General features: G+C 41.2%; 1 protein-coding gene across 1 annotated transcript; it reads left to right on the forward strand.

Moving 5' to 3' along the window:
* The first annotated feature begins 301 nt into the window (after positions 1-301).
* On the forward strand, positions 302-23617 carry WBP4 (WW domain binding protein 4). The gene is made up of 10 exons (XM_056109785.1): positions 302-415; positions 1390-1462; positions 4936-4998; positions 5075-5198; positions 11378-11545; positions 13817-13863; positions 14297-14372; positions 17946-18139; positions 20319-20491; positions 22329-23617. Coding segments are annotated over exons 1-10 (1131 nt in total). The 5' UTR covers positions 302-413; the 3' UTR covers positions 22540-23617.
* The last annotated feature ends 2133 nt before the right edge of the window (positions 23618-25750 follow it).

Consider the following 25750-nt stretch of genomic DNA (forward strand, 5'->3'; position numbering starts at 1 on the left):
GCCTGGAGGCGAAAAAGGTCGCTCGCCTCCAGCTCCAGTCCCCGGCGCGCTTTCGCCCCCTTCTCCGTGACCTCAACCTCTTTATACCGACCCCACCTCTCAGGCGCCCGGAGCGCCGCCCCTCGGGGAGGGAGAAATCGGCGGCGGCGGCGGCGAACGCGAACGCGGTTTGAGCCGCTCGGGCCCCCGTAGCGGGGTTGAGTTCGCGGGGAGGGCGGGGGGCCACCGGGGCACGCCGGGCCCGGAGGGAGGCGTCTCGGGCCCGGAGCTTTGGGCTGGGCCTCGTGGCCGGCCCGGCTCCGACTCGCCCCGCGTCTGGGGGTGGCGGGCGTCGAAGGGGGGAGGGGTGGGGTGAGGAAAAGACGAGCTGAAGCCGGGCCCGGAGGGGGACGCGCCGAGCGGCGGGTGCAGTCATGTGAGTTGGGGGGTCCCAGGCGGGGAACAACGACGCGTTGTGTCCCGGGCGGCCCTCGGCGTCCGCCGCCTCCCGCCCTCCGGCCGAGGGCGTGACCGACGCCGGCTGGTTTAACTCGCTCGCGGCTGGCGGGCGGCCGACCGGCGCGGCCGGTTTTCTGGGGCGCGGTAGAAAGGCCCCCGCGGAGCAGCCCCGGGGCCGGGGGAGGGACGCGGCGCTCCGGCCTCCGCCGCGCCCAGGGGAGGGGGCGAGGGTGGGGTGGGGTGGGGTGGGCGGGGGAGGCGCGGGCACCCGTTCGTGACCGTCGCGCTCCAGCCTGGCCGAGGGCGGGGGCGGGATATTGTGAAACTTCGGGGGCTGGACCGCGGCCACCGCGACCGCCTCCGCCTCTCCGGAGCGGACTGGCCCGGGTTCGCGGGCTGACGACTTTGTCGGGGGTGGGTGGTTCTGCTGGGCCGGCCGAAAAGCCCCTGGACCGGTCTCCACCCCCGCTCTCTCCTTGAGCTGTAGAAACAGTCTGCATTTCTGCACCGGTTTTATCTTGCCGCGGTCCCCACAGCCGCGTGCTTTTGTTCTTGGGAGGGGGCCCCAGCTTGCTTGGGGGGGCGGGGAACAGCAACCGTTTCCAAGTTTCTCGAGGCGCCCTCCCACCCGGCCAGAAAGACGAAAACCGAAAGGCTGAATCATCTTCTCTTCTGAGAGATGTTTCTTCTTTTCTCCGCCTTGGTGATCGTGATCAAGGAGAATTTGGCCAAGCTGTCTCATTGGCGAGACTTTGAAATCCGGCTTGCAGACCTGGGTCTCCTTGCCTTGCAGCGATTTAGTTGGACTGCTTCGGATCACGAAACAGGGTGCTGTGCATGTATAACAAGATTCGGGAGCAGAAGCTTGTGTTTCCTTAAGATGTGAAGCATGCAGAATTTTCACCTTTTGAAATTATAAGTAAAGCGTAGGCTTTTTCTCCCCTTTTGCAGGGCAGACTACTGGAAGTCACAACCAAAGAAATTCTGTGATTACTGCAAGTGCTGGATAGCGGACAATAGGCCTGTATGATTATTACACTATTAGACATTCTGTTAAGCTGTATTCGTGTGAAGTTTCTTTTTGCTCTAAACGCGGAGTTCATAAAGCACTTTCTTGGGGCCAGAGCGATAGTACAGCCGGTAGGGCATTTGCCTTGCACGTGACCGACCTGGGTTCAATCCTCCGCATCCCATATGGTCCTCAAGCACCATCAAGGAGTAATTCCTGAGTATCGCTAGGTATGACCAAAAAAAAAAAGCGTAAAGCACTTTTCTTATAGGTTGCCTTTTTTAAAAAAAATTGAAATATTTTATTTTACATTCCTTGTAGGAAAATGATTAAGCCCTTCTTTTTTTCATAAGCTTGTTTGATTGCATATTAAACCAGATTTTTCTCTGTGTGGCCCTTCAGCCCAATTCAGGAAATGGACAGAGTGAATTTTTTTTTTGTCTAGTAAATACCTTCAGGAGCTGGAGGCATAGTACAGCAGGTAGGGCACTTTCCTTGCAGGCACTGAGCCACTCCATCCTCTGCATCCCATATCTCCCATGCACCTCCAGAGTAATTCTTGAGTGCAGAGTGAGGAGTAACCCCTGAGCATCAGGTAGAGACCAAAAACTTAATAATAAATGCCTACGGGGGCTGGAGCAATAGCACAGTGGGTAGGGCGTTTGTCTTGTACACGGCCGACCCGGGTTCGATTCCCAGCATCCCATATGATCCCCTGAGCACCGCCAGGGGTAATTCCTGAGTGCAGAACCAGGAGTAACCCCTGTGCATCGCAGGGTATGACCCAAAAAGAAAAAAAAAATTACTACGTTATGGTATTATTTGTAACGCTGGTTTATACAAAAGAAATAGAGTCCTTAATATGAAGGAGAAGACTGCAGTTTTTCCTGTCTGTTTGGGAGGGCCCACACCCGTCTGTGCTCAGGGCTTACTCGTGGCTCAGAGCTCTGAGATCATTCCTGGCAGAGCCAAGGAAAATGGAATAGAGTGTCCCGGGTTTGATCTCAGAGTCTACTGCTCGCAAGGCAAGAGTCCTCTCTACCTGAGTACTATCTTTCCAAGTCACTAGTTATCCCGCATTACTGATCTGTTTAGACTCAGCTTTGAAGGCATAAATGCATCATTGATTTCTTCCCTCATGCATGTCATAGTCCTCACTCGATACATGGCATATGTGTGCTAGAGTGTGTTTTTCTATTTTATATTTTGTTTTTGTTCTCGGAACACACTTGGTTACTCCTGGTGCTATACTCGGGTATCACTTCTGGCCAGGCCCAGGATGCTATGTGGGGTGCCAGGGATTGAACCTGATCCACAGCGTGCAACGCAGACCTTACCTTTTGTGTTTCCAGCCGTATTAAGTGCTGTATGTTTTGCATATATTGTTTTTTTTTTTTTATTGATATGGATGTCCAAAAGAATCTAGGAACTGGGAATGTGGCACTAGCTCTAGAACTCTTGCCTCCATATATACGAGGTCCCTGTGTCCCATTTCCAGAACTGGGTGGGGAAAAACCTAACAATGTTAATATACTTCAGCAGACATTTACTATTGTTTATGAGGAATTTAGAGATGTTTTTCCTTGAGCATTGTCTTTGTAGTTGTTAATGTTTGTGCCTATCTTGTTTGACCTAAACCATCCTTTCAAATGCCACATATTTTAAGACCTACACAAATAATATTGGTCTATCTTCCATGAAGGTATCTAGGCAGTTAAATGAATTTTATTAATTACAGAGAGTAAATTACTTTCTTTTTTTTTAACTTTTTAATTGAACCACCGTGAGATACAGTTACAAAGCTTTCATGTTTGAGATTCAGCCATACAATGGTTGAACACCCATCCCTCCACCAGGACACACTTTCCACCACCATGTCCCCATTATCCACCCTCCCCCACCCCAGTCCTTACCCTGCCTCTATGGCAGACAATTGTTCAGATACTCTCTCTAGTAAATTACTTCTAAAATAACTTTTCTTCAGTCTTTGAATAGCTGATACACATTAAACTTTCATTGTAAAATTTTATATTAATGTTTCGTATGCTTTTTGAAACACAATAAACAAGGAAATTTAGCATATAAAAAATAGGTGATGCTTTACAGAGTCACATTTTGTTGAGGAATTCACTGTAATTACTCAGTTACTCCAGTCTGTAATTACTCGTTACTCCAGTATAGAAGGTTCAATTGACAAAACTTAATTTTGCAAAGTTTACCTGAAGTTTTTTTTGCGTACAACCACACATTTGCAATTTTGAAGGCATTTCCAGCTGTTCTAAATAGGTGATAATGTTCCTTCACAGCCTTTCTGCCTATCCAGTTTTACCTTCATTTCTAGTAGATTATCATTGTTTTCATTTTTGTCTCTCCTTCCATTGTTTCTATATTCATATAATTTCTTAACCCTTACAGCATTTTTCATATTTGTAAAAGGTAGCATACTGTCCTCCCATAGCTATTGTTTCATAAACTAAACCATATATATTGGTGCTTTCTTCATATCAGTATATGGGTAGCTTTTTTGTTCTCTATTAGTAATTAGTTTCTTATAGATGAATATTTGTTTTGCTTTAGCATACAGTACTCCAGTGAGTAACCTTGTATGTAACATTGTTTTGTACATGCACAGGTCTATCATTTTATTTTATTTTTGCTTTTTTGGATCACACCTGGCGTTGCACAGGGGTTACTCCTGGCTCTGCACTCAGGAATTACTCTTGGCCGTGCTCAGGGATATGGGATGCTGGGAATTGAATGTCGGTCGCGTGCAAGGCAAACGTCCTACCCCTTGTGCTATGGCTCTAGCCCTGGTCTATCTTTTTAGACAGAACTCCCAGAAGTGGGATTTCTGGGTCAGAAAGTAAACATATTGTAATTTTAGTATGGGCAGGGCCAGAAAACTCCTAAGGAGTTTTACATTTTATAAATGCTACATTTGTAGCATTGCAACAATGTATAAAAATGTGTTTACAATGTCAGAGATTTTGAAATATTTGTTCTCTTTTAGAGAAAGAGTCTCAAAGATCATTGTTCGTTTTCTATGACTTTTAAACCAGTGTGGCAAATAGAGTTGTACAAATACCGGAGAACTGGAGACTTACTGGTTTTGACATTTTATGTTGAGAGGTGTTTCTTGAAGTTAATGATATTTTTCCACTCCTCTTTTGGCTTCATGTCTTTGAGTCTTCATTACAATCATATTTGCTAGATTAGTCATCAAGGGTACTTTCTCAAAACATCAAAAGATTTTTTCCATTTCTGTGATCATCATAGTTTATATTAAGCACCAAAGGAAATCAAAGGACATAATAATAGTGTAGTCAGTTCCATAGCATCATTTGATGAAACAATTTGCATTAAAATTATTTTTATCTTTTTTCTGTCATTTGTTTTAGTTTCAGTGATGTTCTAGCCCCATGTTTACTTTTCTACTTTAGTATTAACATTATGTTTATGTATTTTTCCTTTGTATTTTCTCTTCCAAGAGTGTTGAATTTCATGAAAGAGGAAAGAATCATAAGGAAAATGTGGCAAAGAGGATCAGTGAGGTAATTCACTTTGTTTGCCAATTTTTTTTATGTAAATGTCAGTACTTTATCTAACTTTCGTATGTGTCTTTCTTAGATTAAACAGAAAAGCTTGGATAAGGCAAAGGAAGAAGAAAAAGCATCAAAGGAGTTTGCTGCAATGGAGGCGGCTGCCCTGAAAGCATACCAAGAGGATTTGAAAAGGCTTGGCTTAAAGTCAGGTAAAAAAGCAGCCAGCATGTTTTAAAAGTAACATCAGAGGTCATGCTAAGTGAGCGTTAGTTGTTTTTATAAAGAAGATTTTACTCAGTGTCTGCTCTTTGTGCTTTTCCTTATTACAGTCCCATTTATTTTATTGATGGGGTATTCCCAAATGCTACTTGTGGGGATAGGGGGCCTTCCCAGCAGTTCTTGCCATCCAGATTGGCAGTTCAGCGCAAACTTCTAAGGATACAGTGCTGTGAGGCTCCTACTATGCCACGGATCACTAAATGCACCCAAATGGTACTCTTGGGCCTCTAGGAAAATACTTGATGGAGCTTAGGGCCCTCCAGGTCTATATCTAACAATGCTTGGTGGAAAAGGGGCATGCAGTATCAGGGATCAAACTGGCATTGGAAACATGTGTTTGAACTCTCCATCAGCCCCCATCATAACCCCATTTAAACTAGGACTTCGTTCATGCACTTTTGCGTTGCTTTTATTTTTTATTTATTTTAATTTTTATTAGTGAAACACCATGAGGTACAGTTGTAGACTTACAAATTTTTGTGCTTGGGTTTATTATACAATGATCGAGTACCCATCCCTCCACCAGTACCCATTCTCCACCACCACTAATCCCAGTATTCCTCCCACCCCCCATCCCCCCATCCCACCCTGCTTTTATTTTTAATGGGGGCTAGTCCTCAGATGGCACTCAGGGAACCATGCAGTCCCGAGAACTGAACCCAGGCTGTATCACCCACCTTCCTTCATTTCTTCAGGCTTGCTGCTTCCTCTCTGTTGGAGTACATAATTCTTAACATAAATAAACTCAATCAATAAAACTGTTTAATTTCACTGTTTCTCTAACAAGTCTTTTCCTGCAGCAGTCCAAGAGCCTGAATGTGGGTAGTGATTGGGACTAATTTTCCTGCAAGGAGGATGACCTCACCTCAGTCTGAGAACCATGGCTTCCCCAGAATTTAGGTGTAGTGTCCAGCGTTCATGGTGTGCAAAGTGAATGAGTCTCAGGTTCTCCTTCGTGAGGCTGGCAGAAACTTACTGTGTGCATCCCTGCAGGATCTCTTGGAGATTTTTACACTCCCTACCTCACTGGGATCTCAACCCACCAGCATCACTATTACAAAGAATAAATATCCTGTGTCTGAGAAAAGTTTAAAAATTAAAGTTGCCCTATACATGATTAGTTCTGGGGGGTATACTTCACTTTATGAGGATAAGGGGCTCCATAGTTGTTTTATTTTGTCAGAGGGTGAGGTTTGGGTCATACCAGCAGTGCTAAGTGGGGAGAGCTACTCCCGGCTCTGAGCTTGAGGGTCGCTCCAGGTGCCAGGGGTCAAACCCGGGTGTGCTGTGTAGAAGGCAAGTACCTTAGTCTCTTAACTACCTGTCTAGCCCCGTATATTTGTTTTCATTTATTTTCACTTATTCAAGCACCCTGTGTTACTCCTTGCTCTGTGCTCAGGATTGGCCCCTGGCAGTCGTCAAAGAACCATACATCATGGCAAGGATTTGAACCTTTGTACTCTCTCCTGTCCCTTTAATTTTTTAATTAAATATTTTTTATATCTTTGTTTTCTTAAATGTATTTTTAAAGGAATGTATATTCTCTGAAAATTATAATAAAGAAAACTTTTGACTAAATTCTGGACCGAACATGTGGCTCAGGTATAGAATATATATCTGATAAATGTGAAGCCTTATGTTCAATTCTCCATGCAAAAAAAAAAACCAAAAACCAAAAAAACCATGTATCTAATTACAGATACATACACATGTGTGTAAAGTTACACCATATATTTTGTACTGTGATCTATTTGGAAGTTGAAATTTCATGTTTTTTTCTTTAATGATAAAATATTTGGGGGAGGTGTTGATGCTTAGGTGTTACTCCTCGCTCTGCATTCAGGAATTACCCCTGGTGGTGCTCTGAGTACCATATGAGGTTCCAGGGATCAAACCCAGCTTAGCTTCGTGCAAGGTAAGCACCCTCCCCACTGTACTAGTCCTTATTTTAGGGACTAAGGAGTGATTAGGAGGAGGTGGCGCAATAGCACAGCAGGTAGGGTGTTTGCCTTAATGCAGCTGACCTGAGTTGATTCTCAGCATTCCATATGGTCCCCTGAGCATCACCAGGGGTAATTCCTGAGTGCAGAGCCAGGAGTAACCTCTGTGCATTGCCAGGTGTGACCCCAAAAGAAAAATAAATAAAGGGTGATTAGGAATTATGTTTGGAATCAACATAATCACTCTTAGTACACAGATTTTACTAAAATAACTATATAAATTGTTGATCACAGTGATACTTGTGAAACATTTAATAAAGGGCTTAAAATGTCTTAATTAGTGAGCATTTAATCTTTATACATGTTTTTATGTTTATCGAATTCAGTTTCTAGAAATTGCAGAATCATGACATGACTGTATTTTATATATTTTTTTTACTTTTTTTTTTTTTTAATTTTTATTAGTGAAACACCATGAGGTACAGTTGTAGATTTACAATTTTTTGTGCTTGGGTTGTATTTTATATATTGATAACCAATTCCAAGCTGCCTTTAGAAGTGTTTGATTTACACTTTCGCTGGAAATAAAATTAATTTTTTATTCAGTGTTTGGAATAACTGCCCAATCCTTTGGAAAAAGTCCTACTACTCATCTTTTCACTCATGTAAAATTATTTGAAGAGTCATACTAACACTGAAATTGGTCATTCTTTTCAGTACTTAAAAGTACTACTGTAAAAAATACAGACTTATTTCAGGGCTAAAGAACTAGTACAGGGGGAAAGACGCTTTCCTTGCATGCAGCTGAACTTGGTTTTATCTTTGACACCATATGTAGTCCCCCAAGCACTGCAAAGAGTGACTCCTGAGCACCATCAGGTGTGGACCCTCCCCCAAATACATATATATTTTTATTTATTTGAATATTACATCACTGTTATACATCACTGTCCTCCCGTTGTTCATCGATTTGCTCGGCCCAGTAATGTCTCCATTGGAGACTTTGTTGTTACTGTGTTTGGCATATCGAATACGTCACAGGGAGCTTGCCGGGCTCTCCGAGAGGGGCGGAGGAATCGAACTCGGGTCGGCCATGTTGGCTGCGTGCAAGGCAAACGCCCTACCGCTGTGCTATAGCTCTAGCCCATTTGAATATTAGTGAAGGTAAATTAATTGTATGACTACAAATTACATTTGGACTTTTTTAGAATATTGGATTTGCAGGGGATCTTTATTAGAAGGCATTAACTTCACGTCATACTTGTGAATATTTATAGTAAATATTTATATTTTTATCTTATTGAATATGTGAATTTCCATGTTAATTTGCATTATTTTTTGAACATTTATTTTGGGGTGATTTTAAAATTTTTGCCATTTTTATTGAGGTACCATGATTTACAGTACTATAATACTTTTCCTTCATACATCATTCCAACACCACATCCATCACCAGAGAACCCACCTCCATCCACCAGAGTCCCCCCAGCCCACCCTTAAACCCCAGGTAACCTCAGTTCTGTGGACAGAATCACTAGCTCCAAAGGCTATTTATTGTTCCTTTACAATGTTTCTTTATATCTAGCCTATGAGAGAGATTTTTTTTTTATCTTGGGAGGTATGAACACAAGTTACTCTGAACACCTATAGATAAAAGCTAAACGCCTGAAATTCCACAAAATTGTAAACCTTAAAGTTTATAGCATTTTAAAAATAACTATATCTTTGTAATAGGTATAAATTTTAAAAATAAGTGGGAAGAAAATTAAAATTTTGAGGGGGTAGGGGCCAGAGTAAATGGGTAGGGCACTTGCATTGCGCGTGACCAACCTGGGTTTACAAGCTTGCACCCGTTATGGACCCTCGAACCTTACCAGAAGTGACCCTAGATCCAAGAGTAAGCCCTGAGAACTGCTGGGTGTGTCCGAGAAACAAAATATTTTTAAGGGGAAGTGTTTTACCCTAAAAAACAAATATTAGCTTTATGTTTAAAAATATCAATGATTCGTAAATGTGTTAATGTTGTATTGTAATAACAATCTGTATAGATGGGGTTGGAGAGATAGTACAGCAGGCAAGATGCTTGCCTTGGATATGATTCACTCAGGTTCAATGCCTAGCACCCAATATGGCCCTCCAGACACTGCCAGGACTAACCCCTGAGCATAGCCAGGTACAGCCCCAAAATAAAAAGTCATATAAGGATTACAGTGATAGTACAGCAGATAGGGCATTTTTCTTGCATACAGCTGACCTGGGCTTGATCAACAGCATTCCATATGGTCCCCTGAACATGACTGGGTATAGCCCAAAAAAACCCCAATTGCTAGATGTTTAAAAAAAAAACCTGAAAGGACGTAATACATTTAGTATAAACATGTTATGATTGAAAAACTATTTTCAATAGTTCAAAACCTTGCTAATAAACTCTTAGCAAGGTAGGAATAAACTAACCCTTCTTAATGTGGTAGAGGGCAACCACGAGTGCTGTGAGAGACTGCTAGAAGCCATTCTGGGCAGTACTCAGCCCACTGGGCTCGTGGTTCAGTGCTTGAGCCTGCGCATACAGTGCTACTCAGACACTGCAGTGCCAGGAACCACCTGGTGGTGCTCCATGGCCTCAGGGATACACCTGTTGATGCTCGGAGACCATGTGGTGCCTGGGAGCTAACCCAAGTTCAACACAGGCAAAGCATGTGCCCTACTGTTGGATAACGTTGGGTTGTCCTTGCTCCTCTCACAGGGCGCTTAGGTTTACTGAGCAACTCCCACAACAGTTACCCTAAGAGACCCAATTTTACCAGGCACTAATAATCCTATATTGCTTTTCTCTTTCCTTTATTTCACTGCATGGTTTAGCAATGGACTTTTTGTCTAGACAGAGGAAGACAGTTGATGCTATGCTTTTGTAGCATGGGAATTGACTCCGAAATAATATTTACTCGTGGGCATCCATCATATTTACTTCAGCCTCAGTTGCCCTTCGTTCCTAGCACTCCCAAAGCAGGGTCCCAGCAAAGGGACTGGATGGACCCACGGCAGACTACCCTGTAAGCTACCCTGGCGTTGGACAGGGACAAGCTAAGTGCCATAAGAAGCGTTAAGAGCATGGTCAAACTTTGTAACGACCCAAAAAGAAGTAACTGAATAAAGACCCTGCTGGGGTTAGGAAAGAGTAACCTGGCCTGAGGACTGTAATCTGGGATATACATGGCGAGATCTCAGAAAGAGCCCGTCTTTAAGCTTAATGTATCTCTTACTGTGCTCATACAAAATGACTAGAAATGTTATAAGAAGTAAATTCACTATGATTGTTTAAGTGGACTGCTAGCTGAGAAAAGGAGAAAGCGGTACTCTTTGGATGGAATCCCACCCTTGAGTGGATCTCCTAGTAATCTGAAGTGCTGAACCCTCAGATGAGATTTTGTCATTGAGTTCATCTAGAACTTCCCCTGAAGGAGTGGCTTTATATCTGTTTGTTGTTATGGCAGTGTTAACTCCACCAATGTGTACTTCACCCTTCATGATTTCTATATAACTCTGCTGTAAGGGGAAGAGAGGAGGAGAACTGAGACTTTTGAGACTTTCGGACTTTGAGGACAAGAATACAAGGACTATGAGGAGTCTGTGAGACTACAGGGAGACTAGGAAGGAGATAACAAAGGAGAGGACTTTGACGTCTATGAGGAGAGTAGGATGATGAACTATGATGATTGGGATTGCGAACAGAACTACGACTACGGTTGCGCTGTAAGGGGAGAGATCGGACTATGCTGGGAGGAGAGAAACTGTCTACTGACCAGCCTGGGGCCCAGTTCCTGTTTCTCTGGTTCCCCCGTCCTTCATTCACCTGTCGCCACGGTGCGCCGGCCAGGGGAACGGTTTTCGGCCACCGAACGCTCAAGTCCCTCGTGCCCCCACCTTTTTCCTTGGAAACTCTCACCCTTCTACCTGTGCTATCTCTCCTCCCCATAGAACAAATGTATAGAATCCCTTAACCAGTTATTTAGTTCTCTGTCATGCACGTATAGTAATCCAAATGAACTTTATGGTAAAATGTCAGGTTCCAAAGGAATCTTGTTAGGCTTTTCATTGTAATGATTTTAATATCTTGATGCCAGTGTTTAAAAAGTGTCTTGGGAGGCTGATTCACTTTTTTTTTCCCCTAGACATTTTGGAGGAAAGCGTATCACCAGTAACCAGCACTGTCCCACCTCCTCCTTCATCAAGTCAACCGAAAGAAAAAAAGAAAAAGAAAAAAGACTCTTCAAAGGACCGATGGATAGAAGGCTTAACTTCTGAGGGTTACCATTACTATTATGATCTTACCACAGGAGGTGAGTCATTTTAGGCATTAAACTCGTAAAGAACAGTGACTATTTTGTTGGGGGGTTTTTTGTTTTTAATTTGGGTTTTGGGAATAACTGGTAAAGCTCTGGGGTTACTACTGGCTCTGCACTCAGGAATTATTCCTGCGGTGCTTGGGGATCCATATGGGATGCCGGGATCAAACCCAGGTTGTTGGCATGCAAGGCAAAGGCCCAGCTGTGTTATTGCTCCAGTCCACAATGGTTGTTTTGTATCAGAACTTTTTAGTTAGTAACAAGACATTCCAACTATGATAAACTATAACTGCATTTTCCCTGAAGTGGTATAAGTGGTTAAAAAGTTATCCTTCTCAGGACTGGGCATGTGGCTCAGTAGTACATGCATTGAATTACATGATGAAGATGTGGGTTCTGTCCCAGCACAACAAAGAATACTGATAGCGCCTTAGTCAATACCCTGCTTAGTAAAGTCTTTAATAAAGGGTTTGCTACAGGTAAACTACATTTTCTCAATAAATCTTCTAAAACTTCTCAATAAATCTTCTAAAACTTCTCAATAAATCTTCTAAAAACTACATTTTCTCAATAAATCTTCTAAAACTTCTCAATAAATCTTCTAAAAACTACATTTTCTCAATAAATCTTCTAAAACTTTGGCCCTCACCAAAGTTACTTTTGCGTATACCTCAGATCTTCCTCAGACCTTCTATAAAATGAAAAAATCAGGAGGGATTATGCAATTTACTTTTGCACCTGTGAATCAGCACCTGTTCTGCATTTGATCCATGGACTGCTGACAGACCATTGGTTTTCAACCTTTCTAAACTGCAGACAAGCACCATCCATTCACCAGTGGTTGAATGCTGATTTATTCCACTTGTACATCTTAAAATGCCTGGTTCCATGCAGACTCTTCATAGATAATGTAATGAAAAGATTTGATAGGTTTTAAGCATGTATTCCAGGCATGTGAAATAATGTGAATGTAAACAGGTTTGAAAGTTTGGGGGAAAATTATCTGGTAGAGGTTCTTTGAAGATTTCATGGCAGACAGAAAGACTGAAAAAATAAACTGGGCCATATTAGAGAGGAGGATCTATTAACTAAGATATGAAATTCCAATTCCAAAATGGTCTTAAGTTTAAGTGTGCATTATGTGTTCAGTTGTAGATGTGTTGATAGCTATGTTGAGGTTGCAGTACCTTTAAAGCATTCATGCGCTTTTTCAGTAGTTACGAAGATAATCTGGGAGTGCAGATAATATTTTGACTTTTAGGATATATGAGATCAAATAGAAAAAGCAGACTAAAAGGTGGGTAGGAATGGATTGAAAATCCAAAAGAAAGTTGAGAATGGTCAAGAAGGTATGAGACTAAAGTTATTTAGTAAGAAAATCTTTAGCTACAGATAATACTATAATTCTTACATTTGGAACTTATACAAATAGTAATATTTTGTTTGCAAGTCTTTACCAGTTTTATGTAGAAATGTTAACATCTTTTCTCCCTGGTGCCTGTTGCTTTGTTCCATCCTACGTTATATCTTCCTGCTCTCAGCAGTATTTGTATTTGTTTTGAATTACTGCTTTTTTTTTCTTCTTCTTCTGACTTTCATTCCGTCATGTTTTGTTTTTGGGCCACACCTAGTGATGCTCAGGACTTACACCTGGCTCTGCATTTAGGGAACTCTCCTGCTGGGGTTCAGTGATGCTTGGGATCAAACCTGGGTTGGCTGTGTGCCAGGCAAACGTCCTACCCAGTGTACTATCTCTGTACTATGACCACGTTGCTCCAGGATGTTAAAAGATCATCTCATTTCTTTAAAAGTTTTCAGACCGTAATTACATAGTCTTTAAAAGATGCCTTGTTGAGGCTGGAGAGAAGGGTGCTTGCTCTGCACAAAGCTGTCCTGGGTTTGGCTCCCAGCACCCCCTATGGTCCCCGGAGCCCTGCCACAAATGATTCCCTGAAGCAGAGCTAGGAGTAAGCCCAGAACTGCACCAGGTATGCAGCCCCTCCTCCCGCCAACTCCCTGACCCAAACATAAAAGAAGTCTTGTCTGGTCCTATAATTCCTGTGCAGTATAAGGAATTTCTGATTTTGGTTACATTGTATTCACTTGTATTTTTGATTTCATATTTAAAGCTTTTAACTACATACCTGTAGTGTTTTGCACACATTGAATATTTTGTAAATGTTGCCAAACTTAAATCTTTTTGAAAGTTGTTTATTTCTGTTTTTTAAGCAGAAATAATATAATTGCAATGTATTTTACTTTAAGCAACTCAGTGGGAGAAACCTGAAGAATTTCAAGGAAGCCTAAAAAAGGTAACTGAAGTACATTAATAAGTAGTGTCTCTATTTCTTTAAAATGATTGACTTCTAGGGTTTGTGTGGAGTTTGCTTAAGTAAATTTACTCCCCAGATAAGAATACCCTGAACCCCAGAACACATACACTGTTTTTTTCTTCTTCTAGTTCTTTGGCCAAAAGTCTGGGGTGGAGAGGTAGAGGGCTAAAAAACAGATGTCTGCCTAAAAGCTTCACACAGGACAGTTGCTATCATTTTCAGAGATGGGGCTCTCCCTGAAAATTAGCTCATGATTAATTAGACCAGACTTTCAGGTCATGATCAGTACACCTCTTAACTCCTAAGTGTCAAAGAGAAAGGGTAGGCAGGCCAACGCTGCCTTACTTATTTAATATATAACTACAGCTTTATCTTCAGTTTATGCAGGATTTTTTTTTTCCCCTCCCATTAGACAGCATTGAAGACTGTTTGGGTCGAAGGAGTAAGTGAAGATGGGTATACCTATTATTATAATGCAGAAACAGGAGGTATGTATTGTTTTAGATTATTTTGACTATTTAAAATTGTACATCAATCTGTTTATTAGCCTGTTGTTGAATCATATGAACTTGGGGTATTAGTATATTGATAAGCATGTTTCTATAACAAATATGTGTTTTTTTAATTAAAAAATAATAATAAGGAGCCAGAGAGAGTATAATGGGCAAGGCACTTTCCTTACTTGCAGCCGACCTGAGCTCGATCCCCAACACACTTCATATGGCTCCGTGAGCCCTGCCAAGAATAAACCCTGAGCACCACTAGTATGGTCAAAAAACAACCCCAAAAATTAACCATTTAAAAAAATTCGCAACTGAAAAGCAAAAATAATTTCCATACTTTTTCAAGGATACTGTGTTCCACATTGTAATTCTCAATGCTGTATTTACAAGGCTCCCCACCCTTCCTTTATTATTTTTGATGCAGTAACTGGGGGCCACACATATGATTGCAGGCCTCATAGTTCCAGCCAGGGGGTGCACACCTTAGTTATACTTGCATATTTTCTGAGGCATGGGAGATTGCGTTAATTGTGCTACACTACCCTAGCCATGGTGCCTCCAGGGTGCTTGCGTTCCTCTCAGTCCTAGTACTCGCACAAACCTGGCTCTGCATCAGAGTTCACACATTCTGTTGAGGCAGGCCAGGGAGAGGGGTGTTCCCGAATAGAAGAGCTACTGGCACTGCACTCAGTATGTGTGAGTTGCACTGGAGATAGAATTCATAGTTTCTGTTTATGGAACGGGCATTCCCTGAGCCTGTACTTGAAAAATTTCACAAGATGATTACTTTATTTCCCATATTTTATTTATTTATTTTGCTTTTTGGGTCACAGCCAGTGATGCACAGGGGTTACTCCTGGCTCATGCACTCAGAAATTACTCCTGGCGGTGCTCGGGGGACCATATGGGATGCTGGGAATCAAACTCGGGTAGGCCGCGTGCAAGGCAAACGCTCTACCCGGTGTACTAATGTTCCAGCCCCCCATATTTTATTTTTATCATGATTTTTTTAGAAATATTTATCTTGGAAACTGAGAGATCACCTGATTTTCAATTTGCCTTTTGTGGAGTGAGTGTCGGGGGTTATGGCAGGTGGCAGATGAGTTATTTGTTTTTGGTGTTAAGACCCACTAGGCTATGCTCTAGGGATCCTATGAAGTTCCAGGGATTGAACTTAGGTGTCTGCAGTCAAGGCAAGCACTTTAGCCCCTGTTTTATTTCTCTGATCCCCTTTTTTTTTTTTTTTTTGGATTTCTGGTATTTTACTTATTACGCCTGGAGGTATTTCTGCTGAGAGTCAGATAATTATGATTGGTTTCTGTGCTCTGGAGGCATGTTCATGCCGGAGAGCCGCTCGTGGTGGGCAACTCCTGACCTCAGTAGGGCATGAAGGATGAGCCGGGAACGCCCCCCTTCCCATGAGGTTTCAGTCGCCCCATCACGACCGGCTCATACCTGGCTTTCCATAAAGCTCCAAAGTGGCTGCCATCTTTCTTTCCAGAGGGAAAAAAAATGCGGTCTCTGATCTCTCTTTAACGGTAGTGCCAGGAACCAGTTCTTTCAGCTAGGACTTCACATTTGCAAGGCAAGTGGTCTGCCTCTGAGCTACTTCCCTAGCCGCACCTTTTTTTCCCCACTTAGGGAAGGAGCCCAACAGTGGACAGGGAATATGCCTGGTTCCGTACTCTGAGGTCACACCTGCTGACACTTGGATCAAAATTCACATGCAAAGTATTCCCCCAGCACTCTGACCTCTCTCCCCAACTCACACCTTTTGGGGGGCATGCACTTTACGACTGAACCACAAATCTGGACACTTTTTCCTTTAATAAACCCAGGGGAAAAAAATCATTGACGTAACTGGATTGTTAAATTTTTGCTTTTACTGTTTAATAATGTTCATTATATAAACACTTATAAATATGCATGATTACCTAAACATCAGCTGAATTTCATAAAACTGGTCCTGAAATTTTTTTAATTTGTGCAGTTTCTACTATAATCAATTTTTCTAGAATTGCTATAGTATTTAATATTTGTAAAACTTTGAGAGTTTGGGGCCTTTTCCTGAATGCCTACTATCCAAAGATCTCTTCATAGCATTGAATGTTTAAAAGGAATGAACCTTTTAACCACCTAGTAGACACCTGCCCGAAGATAGCAATGTTTCTGTCTAGTAAAATTGAGGTACTCATTCGTCATAGAGATAAAATAGTGATTTGAGATATTTCTTGAGTTAGATCTGAACCCAGTATACATCTTGTTCCATTAGAACCCTGTGACTGGGCACAACACAGAATCTGCAGTTACATCTAGGTTAAAAAAAAAAATAGATGATTTATGCATTCTGTAAAGTCTTGAAGGACAATGTGTCAACCAAATTTCTAATATAATTCCTGGTACATAGTAGGTACTTAATTTATCTGTGTTCTGAAAATTCTTTGTGAATATATAGGTAAGGAAAATAGTGCTTTTGATTAGTGTTGGAAAGTACTTTATATTAGTAAGGCACTATATATAAGTTTGTCTTCAGCGGTTCTCATTTGAGCCAGAGAGAGAGTACCGGAGAGTACAGGAGGTATCTGGCCATACATGCTGCCACCCCTGGTTTTCCTTGACACTGCATATGGTTCCCTGAGTCAGTAGCCCCTGAGCATCACTGGATATGCACCCCTTCACACACACGCATACCCTCCCCCCCCCCAAAAAAAAAAGAAAAAAATTAATAGTTTTAGTTTACTTCTGGAACATTGTAATTTTCTCTCTTCTTTTGGACAACACCAGGCCATGCTAAGGGATAACTCTTAGCTCTGCAATTAGGAATTACTTTTGGCAGTAGTCAGGGAACCGTATGGATACCAGGGATCAAATCTGGGTGAGCCACATACAAGGCAAGTGCCTGACCCACTTTACTATCTCTCCACCTTCTGGAATATTGTAATTATTAATGGAGCTTCTTCTACTCTTTACTCTATTCCAGTTGGTCAGTATATATTTTAGAAGCCCTTTCCCTTTTACTAAATTAAAAGTAAAGAATAACTGCAAAATAATTCAAAATTCTTTATCCTTTTAAAAATCCATTAAGCCACTAGATGGCAGTAGAGTTTAGTGAAGTAGTGGGGTTTTTTCCTGGCATAATAAATATGACGGACTATTTTTATTCAGAATATTTAATTCATGTATTCAGATCTTCACTGTATGGTTTCACTTTGTAAAGATCCCCAGAAATCTTTGTGATAAATTCCGCGAAATCTGAAGTGTACTTTCAAGTGTACTTCTTATCACCTATTGCCAGACATTGTTATCAGATAACTAATGAGAGACTTTAGAAACCCAGGTCTTTGGTCTCTTTACACTGGGGCCTAGTTTTTACGTGTAAGATTATTTGGGGTCAGTTTCTGAAAGATAAAAGAGCAAGAACTTTGCATTTATTTATTCTCTTGTTCAAGCAATAATATGAAATAGATTAAATGTTGTTATATAAGTGGCAGAAAGTATTTGAGAAGTCTGAATATAATTGCTAATTAAATAACATGACTGTTAAAATGTGTTAAATAGAATCCAGATGGGAAAAACCTGATGATTTTATTCCACTATCTGGCGGTTCACCTTCTAGTAAGGTCAGCAAAAAGGCACATGGCACCCTAGAAGATTCCAAATCATCAGATTCACATAGTGATTCTGATGAGGAAAAGGAAGCAGAGAAAGGAGAAGTCTCAACAGAAACACAAAAACAGAAAATAAAGTTTACGGTAAGTTCTTGAATTGAGTTGAGTTTTTATTTATTAAAGTTTGTCAATTTTTATATAAGGCTCTCCAGACTAGTTTTTTAGTAGAAGGTAGAAATTAAGCAAAGACAACTAAGTACATGATTGTATCATAATGGTTTGTTAGCAGGACATTCAGAGCAGTTGCTATGAGCATGCAAGTCTTGGTCTAAACCAAAAAAGCTAACTTGAGTATCATCAACAATTTGGTGCCATAAATCTCAAAATGGGAAGCAAGAGAGATAGGTCAAAGGACTGAAGGCCTAGGTCCTGTCCCCACCACAGCATGGTCCTTGAATACCACTGGGATGGAGCCAGAGAGATAATAGAGCTGGTAAGGCTCTTTCCTTACAGCCAGCTGGGTTCTATCCCTACCACCCCTTAGGGTCTCTGGAGCACTTCATGAGTGATCCCTGAGTGCAGAGCCAGCATAGTTAAGATTAATAGGTTGAGGGAGTTTTTTAAATAGAGACCATGTAAGAGAAGTTCTAGGGACATGGAATTAATATCAAAAGAGGCACATTGTAGAGAGAATACAAGGTTTAAGGCTGACTCTGCATACAGCCAACAGTGACTCAGTCCCTAGTACTGCGTGGTTTCCAAAGCACTCCCTGGAGTGACCCCCTGGCACAGAGTTGGGAGTTGCCCCTAAGTAGTACAGGGTTCAACCCAAACACATCCTCCTTCCAAAAAGAGAAGGGGCACATTGTATTGCATTAATTTCTTTAATTGAGTCTTTTGATATACACGGTTGATATACACGGTTACAAAGTTGTTCATGATCGGGTTTCAGTCATATAATCTCAAACAACTGTCCCTTCACCAGTGTACATTTCCCTCTCACCACCAAGATTCGTAGTCCAATGGCCTCCCCACCCATTCCACCCCTGCCTGCCTGTATGATAGACTCACGCTCGCACTCTTTCTCTCTCTCTCTCTCCCTCTCCCTCCCCTTCCTTTCCTCCCTCTCCCCCCACCCTTCTTACTCCCCACCTTTCCTTCTCCCCATCTCATTGTAACGAAGTCACTACTACACTACTGGACTACTAGATATGTAACTGAGGAGGGAAGAGAGGAAGAAAAGGGCCAGCATATGTCTTTTGCGTTCTGGGTCATACCCAGAGATGTTCAGGGGTTACTCTGACTCTGCACTCAGAAATTACACCTGGCTATACTCAGGGGATCTTATCAGATTTGCAGTGTACAAGGCAAACACCCTCTCTGCTGTACTGTCACTCACTCCAGCCCCTCCAGAATATGTCTTTCATTGCAAAGCATTAAGAAAATCATACTTTATTATTTTAAAAAGCAACCTTTCATGGTAGTCCGAGAACTAAGATTACCTGAGGATAAGGACATGGGAGCAAGGAGATTAAGTGGGAAATGTGAAAATAAATAATTAGGTCTATCTGATTAGATTGATCTACTTGAAATAAATTGCTAGCAGAAATAGAAAAGCATGGGGGTGGGGAGGGGAATATGTAATTCTGGGTCCTGGCTTTAAATTTTGAGGATTGTTATCTTGTTAAAATGAAGTCTCTGAAAATTCTGTATTCTTGAAAGTGTCAAGCAATATCCAATTTGAAGCAGTATCTATTAAAAGTATGCTTAAAAATGTTTAGTAACTGAGGGGCCAGAGTAATAGATAGAATACAGCAGGTTGGAGGTTTGCCTTGCATGCAGCCAACCTGGGTTCTATCGCTGGCACATCATATGGTACCTCCAGCTCTCCAGGAGTGAACCCTGAACTCATAGCCACGAGTAAGCACTGAGCGTTGTCAGGTGTTGCTCCAAAACTAAAAAAATTAGTATATGAGGAAAATGAATATTACAAGCAGGGGCTGGAGCAACAGTACATGGATAAGATGTTTGCCTTGCATGCCACTGATCCAGGTTCAATTCCCAGAACTCTGTGTGGTCACCTGAGCCTGCCAGGAGTAGATTCTTGACTTCAGAGCCAGGAATAAGCCCTCAGGAAGAAGAAAAAAGAATAGCTTTTAACTATGTTATTTTAGACATAATGAAAATACTGTTATTTTAAGGACTTTGTTTTAAATACCAATTTAAGTGTGTTTGTAATAAGTATTTATAAATCAGTAAAACTAAAGAAATTGTTTTTATTCTTATTTAACATTTGAAGTGTATTATTTCTTTGACATTTCAGATAAAAAAGAAAAGTAGTAATGATAAAGGAAATGAATCAGGAACACAAAAAGGTAGAAAAAGCCAGGAACAGAATTCATCCATTTCTAAAGAAGAAAAGCCGAAAGTTCATAAAAAAACAACTCCTACTCCATATGGACAATGGCAAGAAATTAAACAAGAAACTGAGTCTCAGTAAGTACCCTGAAATGATCTCTTTGGTTTATTTGAGTAGGGGCTGCACCGTATAGTGCTGTAGGCGCCATTGTGCCCCTCCTGGCACTGACTGCTTGAGCCCACCTAGTACTCGGCTACCAGGGTTACAACTCTGGTTTCGGGATCTTTGTGGTACTGGAATTGGCTTGGGCTTAAGGGATCACTAGAACCAGATCTAAAACATTTGTAGAGGGTGTGTGTGTGTGTGTGTGTGTGTATGTATGTGTGTTGGGGTGGGGACCATACCCAGTGCTGCTCAGGACTTACTCCTGACTCTGCACCCAGGCATTACTCCTGTCAGTGCTCAGGGAACCACCTGGGATGCTGGTATTGAACCTGGGTCAGCTGCCTGCAAGGCAAGTGCCTTACCCACTGTACTGTTGCTCCAGCCCTCCAAAAATGTTTCATTTGGAGGCCAAAGTAGTAGGACTTACTCCTGGCATTGTGCTCGGGATCATAGGTGGTGCCAGGGATAGAACCCAAATCAGCCACGTTCAAGGCAGCCACCCTACCTACTATACTTTTGCTCTACCCCCTTTCTTTTTGTCTTTTGGGGACACTCCTGGCAATGGTTAGGAGTTGCTCCCGGTTCTGTTCTCAGGTATTACTCCTGGCATTGCCCAGGGGACTGTAATAGATGCCAGGGATCAGATCTGGGTCAGCCATGTGCAAGGCAAACACATTATCCACTGTACTATTGCTTCAGCCCAAGGAGTCATTATTTCCCAACTGTGCTCTTTTCTGCATGTCAGCTTTGTTCTTCTACATAATTCCTTTCTCTAAATAGCAGAATAAGAGATCCTAATAGTTTTTATTCTTAACCACTAGAGAGTTAAACATGATAGTCTTTCTAGTTCGTCTTCAAAGAGCTCATGAAAGGGACTGATTGGTGTATATAGCATGACTAACCTGATCTTTTATAGACCAGTTAATTCAAGCATAGGCTTCTGTTAATCAGATACTAATTTCAGGACTAGTCAGTTGTTACATATACTAACCACCTTCATAGTTGTAGGGCTGGATCTTAGAAAGAGGTGCTATATACATAACCCCATTGGGTCTACAGCCTAGGACATTAATATTCCTGTGTTTTCCTCTTTTGCTGCATAAAGCCACAGTCCTTGTCTGTCCATAGCTAACTTGGATAAGAGCTGTATCCTTACCCACCTATAGAATTTGTACAGCCACCTTATCCACCTATAGAATTTGTACTGCCAAACACATTCAGGTGCAAGTATTTATATAATTATATACACTTTATGATACAGGAATAAAAAATATGTGCAATATTTATGTGCTACATTTCCACATAGTAATTTTTTTTGTATTCATGTGATGCAGGGGATCAAACTTACAGCCTCACAAAATCAAGACAGTGCTGTACCACTGAACTAAATTACCAGTCCCAGTGTATAGTATTATAAATATTATGAAACTGGTCATTTAAGATATGTTTATACTCTAAAATAATTTATAGCTTATTACTCATTAAATGATCTTAGGGTTTTTGTGGACTCAGGAGATCTAGAACTTGATCATATTCTATGAAATAAATGTTTGTGGGGGTGCTCAGGAGACCCTGGGGGTCATGCATAGTTGTTCTCGGCCAAGCAAGCTAGTGGTTCAGTGTGAGGGCCTGGGCATGCAGCAGTGTCCTGTGGTACCAGGGGTCACTCAGGCTACCCCAGTAGTGTTTCAGTGACTCCAGGGCCACCACCAGTGATTCTGGGAGGGGACATGTGTGGTGGTGGAGATCAAACCCAGCTCCTAATCTCAGTTTCTGAAATAATGTTTTTATTTTTACTTTCTGTTCCAGTGAAGAGGTAGATTTGGAACTTCCAAGCACTGAAAATGAGTATGTGACATCTTCAGAAGTTGATGCTGATGGGGAACCCGACGTGGTATTTAAAGAAAAAACAGTCACCTCCCTTGGAGGCATAGCAGATGGAGTAGCCCCGGTCTTCAAGAAGAGAAGACTTGAAAATGGGAAATCTAGAAACTTAAGGCAACGAGGTGATGATCAATAGTTGTGATTTTGAACAGAATGGAAACTATACATCTTAAAACCCCTCTGTGTTTGTTTCTGAATACTTCTGTGCTTAAAAGTTTAGATTTATTCTAAATGTATTTTCTGTAAATTTAAAATAAATCTTTCATGTGAAACTTATTTTTCTTCCTAAAATGGAAGGTCTGCCACATGGCATTGTAATATGATGTATTATGTTCAGTGGCTAAAAATTGCTAATTATGTCTAAAATAGATACTATATCTTTAAAAATGGGAAAGCAAGGTCTTTATTCTTTCTTGTATGAACATACTTATGTAGCACTGAAACTGAATTATTTCTGTATATTGGTGATAACTTTTGTTATCTAAGAAGAATCAGAACACCTACGGGAAGATTCCCACAGAGTGCTTAATTAATTTCTGAGGATCCTGTTAGGAATTTGATAGAATATGGGCACATTGGTTTATCTTACCCTGAGGAAAAGTTCACGGACCATGAACCAAAGGTATTTCAAAGATAGTAGTAGGACCTAATACACAGGTGGGACCAAAGGTAGAAATAAGTGTTTTCCGAGTTCGAGTTAAAGCTTATTTCGCCATTTTTACTTTGAACAAGGCAAAGTAGTTCCAGAGTAAACTTTGGAATCTAAGGGGATATAAAGTTGTGTACATCATAACCCTTTTCTTATGGCTTCCCAGCCTTAACAGTCCTCTTTCCCTCTCAGTCATGTACCCCAGATAGCAGCGTTATATGTACTGTGAAGATAATTTTTGGGGGCGGGAGAAGATACTTTTTAAAGTTTATTAAAATATATACTAATGAAGATATACACCAAATTCGTATTGGTCCTACCATCAGTAAGTTTCAAGTGTTCCCTTAGACAAATTGGAAATTTCCTGTTTTCTGGTTAAATTTCTGAAGTGGTAGAATTTCAGTAATGTAATCTATTTTGAGTTAGGTTCCTTCCTTTATACTCAAATCCATTAAATTATATTTTTTATAAAGTTACAGTAGTCAGCATTTGGTAGTAGATATTTATCTTTTTAAGGTTGCTAGTATACATGTAAAAAATGTTAGCTTATTAAAAAACTATGTACAAATAAATATTGGGGTTATTTTCTTTTCTTCTGACATCAGAGACAATTTTTCATTGGTGAGATAGTATTTAGAGATTCATCTTAAGGGTTTGTCAGTCTATTTGGGTAATCCGGTTGTCATCTACTAACCTGTGCATTTTGACTCTCAGTTTATAAGCCAACACTATGCTGCTCTTTTACCCACATCTAGCTCCTACAAATGGGCAACTGAAGATGTTTTTAAAGCTATAACTTGCTGTATTAAGTATCTTACCTTTAAACTTTTTCCCTTTCCTTTATAATAATAAGGTACTCTGAAATGTTCGAAAAGAGATCTCCTTACAATCTCTTTTTTTTTTGTTTTGTTTTGAGGATGTACCTGGCAGTACTGGGGGATCCATTTGCAATGCCAGGGATTCAATTGGAAAGTACACTTGGCAAGTGGTAGGGCACTGTAGTCTTCTCTGGCTCTCTTTCTGTTTTTTAAACTGAGGTAACAACTGATTTTTGTCAGTGGCTTTCAACCTCTCTATACTGGCAGACCAGTGGTTGAAAATACTTATGTGTGTGCAACCGTGATTTGATTCTTGATAGAGAAAAAAAAAATGCCCCCCAAACACAGGGGGTGGGGGGCCTGAGAGTTGTATTTAGGGTTTTTGGTTTTTGATCTTATTTTAGGATTTTTTTAAATTTGAATTCTTCCCAAATTCTTGTGGGATTAGTTGTTGTCAAGACAACTAATAGCTAGTTGCTCAGTGCTCAGGGGACACTCCCAGTGATACTGTATGCTCAGGACCAGCCTGTTGCCGGGAACAAACCCAATGCATGATCTACAGCCCTTTAAGCCACCTCTGACACCCTGACCTCAAAACATATACACACGTTTAAGTTGTCACACACTCCTATGCCACCAAAGTGGCAAAATCCCTCCTCCACCCTCTTGACTCCCCACACTACCCTCTTTGTCTCCCGTGAACCCCCTGACATCCTTAGTTCTTCAGTCTGAACATGAGTTGACTATAGATTTGTGTCTTTGCTTTCTTTATACCTCATAAATGAGTGAAATCATCTTATAATTTATCTCTTTCCAACTTACCAACTGACTTCACTTAGCTCCATATCCTGCGAGATTTGTCAAGGTTTCATCTTTGTACTTTTTAATGAGATGGCATTGGTCTACCAGAGTAGAGCTATTTATTATGTTTGGGGAAGCATGGTATCACGCCACACCTATTGCCAAAGTGCACAGGGCCCTCTCAGCCCACTCTCCCCAGTGTTAGTGATCTCATTTTGGTGGTTATAGTCTATAAAGATTTGTTTTCACTGGACACTGTTGGTTGGCATTTTTTTTTTATATACTACACGAGTAAAATCATACAGTATTTGTCATCCTGACTTCCTTCACTCAGAATGAATTCCTCCAGTCCTATCCGTATTGTGGAAAGGTTCCATCTTTTCCTGAAGCTGAAAGGTAGTATTCCATGTGTGTGTGTGTTTTCAGTATCTTGACTATTGAGAATAATGAAGAAAGGTGTTCATTTATCTTTTCAGACAAAGTGTTTTTCATATTTTTCAGAAAGATACCTAGGGATGGAAGTGTCAGGTAGATCTGTGGTAAATCTGTTTTATTATTTTGGGATGTCTCCATGCAATTCTCCAGGTTTAACATGCAGCGGGACTGTCAGTTTACATTTCTGTCAACACTGTATGGAGGTTCCTTTTTCTCTTCACTCCTGTGAGGGCTTATTTCTGGCCTTTTTGGTATGTCCCACTTTCACAAGTCTAATGTTATTTTAAATGGCATTCCCCTGAGAACAAATGTTAAGTAGTTTCTCCTGTGCCTGTTGGACCAATTGAGTGTGTCTTCAGCTCTTTCCCTATTTTTTTCTGTTGGTGGTTGATGAGTTTTGTAAAATATCTATGTATCTTGGTTATCAGTCTTTGTTGAAAGTATCATGGTATTACTGTCATCCCATTGTTCATCGATTTCCTCGAGCAGGCACCAGTAACGTCTCCGTTCGTCCTAGCCCTGAGATTTTAGCAAGTGCCATATTGAAGGCTCTTTCAGGGTCGGGGAATGAGACCCATCATTGTTACTGGGATTTGGCATATTGGATATGCCACAGGGAGGTTGTCAGACTCTGGTGTGTGGGC

The sequence above is a fragment of the Sorex fumeus genome, unplaced genomic scaffold (genome assembly GCF_029834395.1).
Source record: "Sorex fumeus unplaced genomic scaffold, SorFum_2.1 ptg000008l, whole genome shotgun sequence".
NCBI classification, from domain to species: Eukaryota; Metazoa; Chordata; class Mammalia; order Eulipotyphla; family Soricidae; genus Sorex; species Sorex fumeus.

What these genes read in the sequence shown, in the direction of transcription:
- WBP4 (XM_056109785.1), top strand. An exon ending in TTATGATCTTACCACAGGAG is followed by an intron (nt 11,546 to 13,816) that starts GTGAGTCATTTT and finishes TTTTACTTTAAG; the next exon opens with CAACTCAGTGGGAGAAACCT. An exon ending in TTCAAGGAAGCCTAAAAAAG is followed by an intron (nt 13,864 to 14,296) that starts GTAACTGAAGTA and finishes CCCTCCCATTAG; the next exon opens with ACAGCATTGAAGACTGTTTG.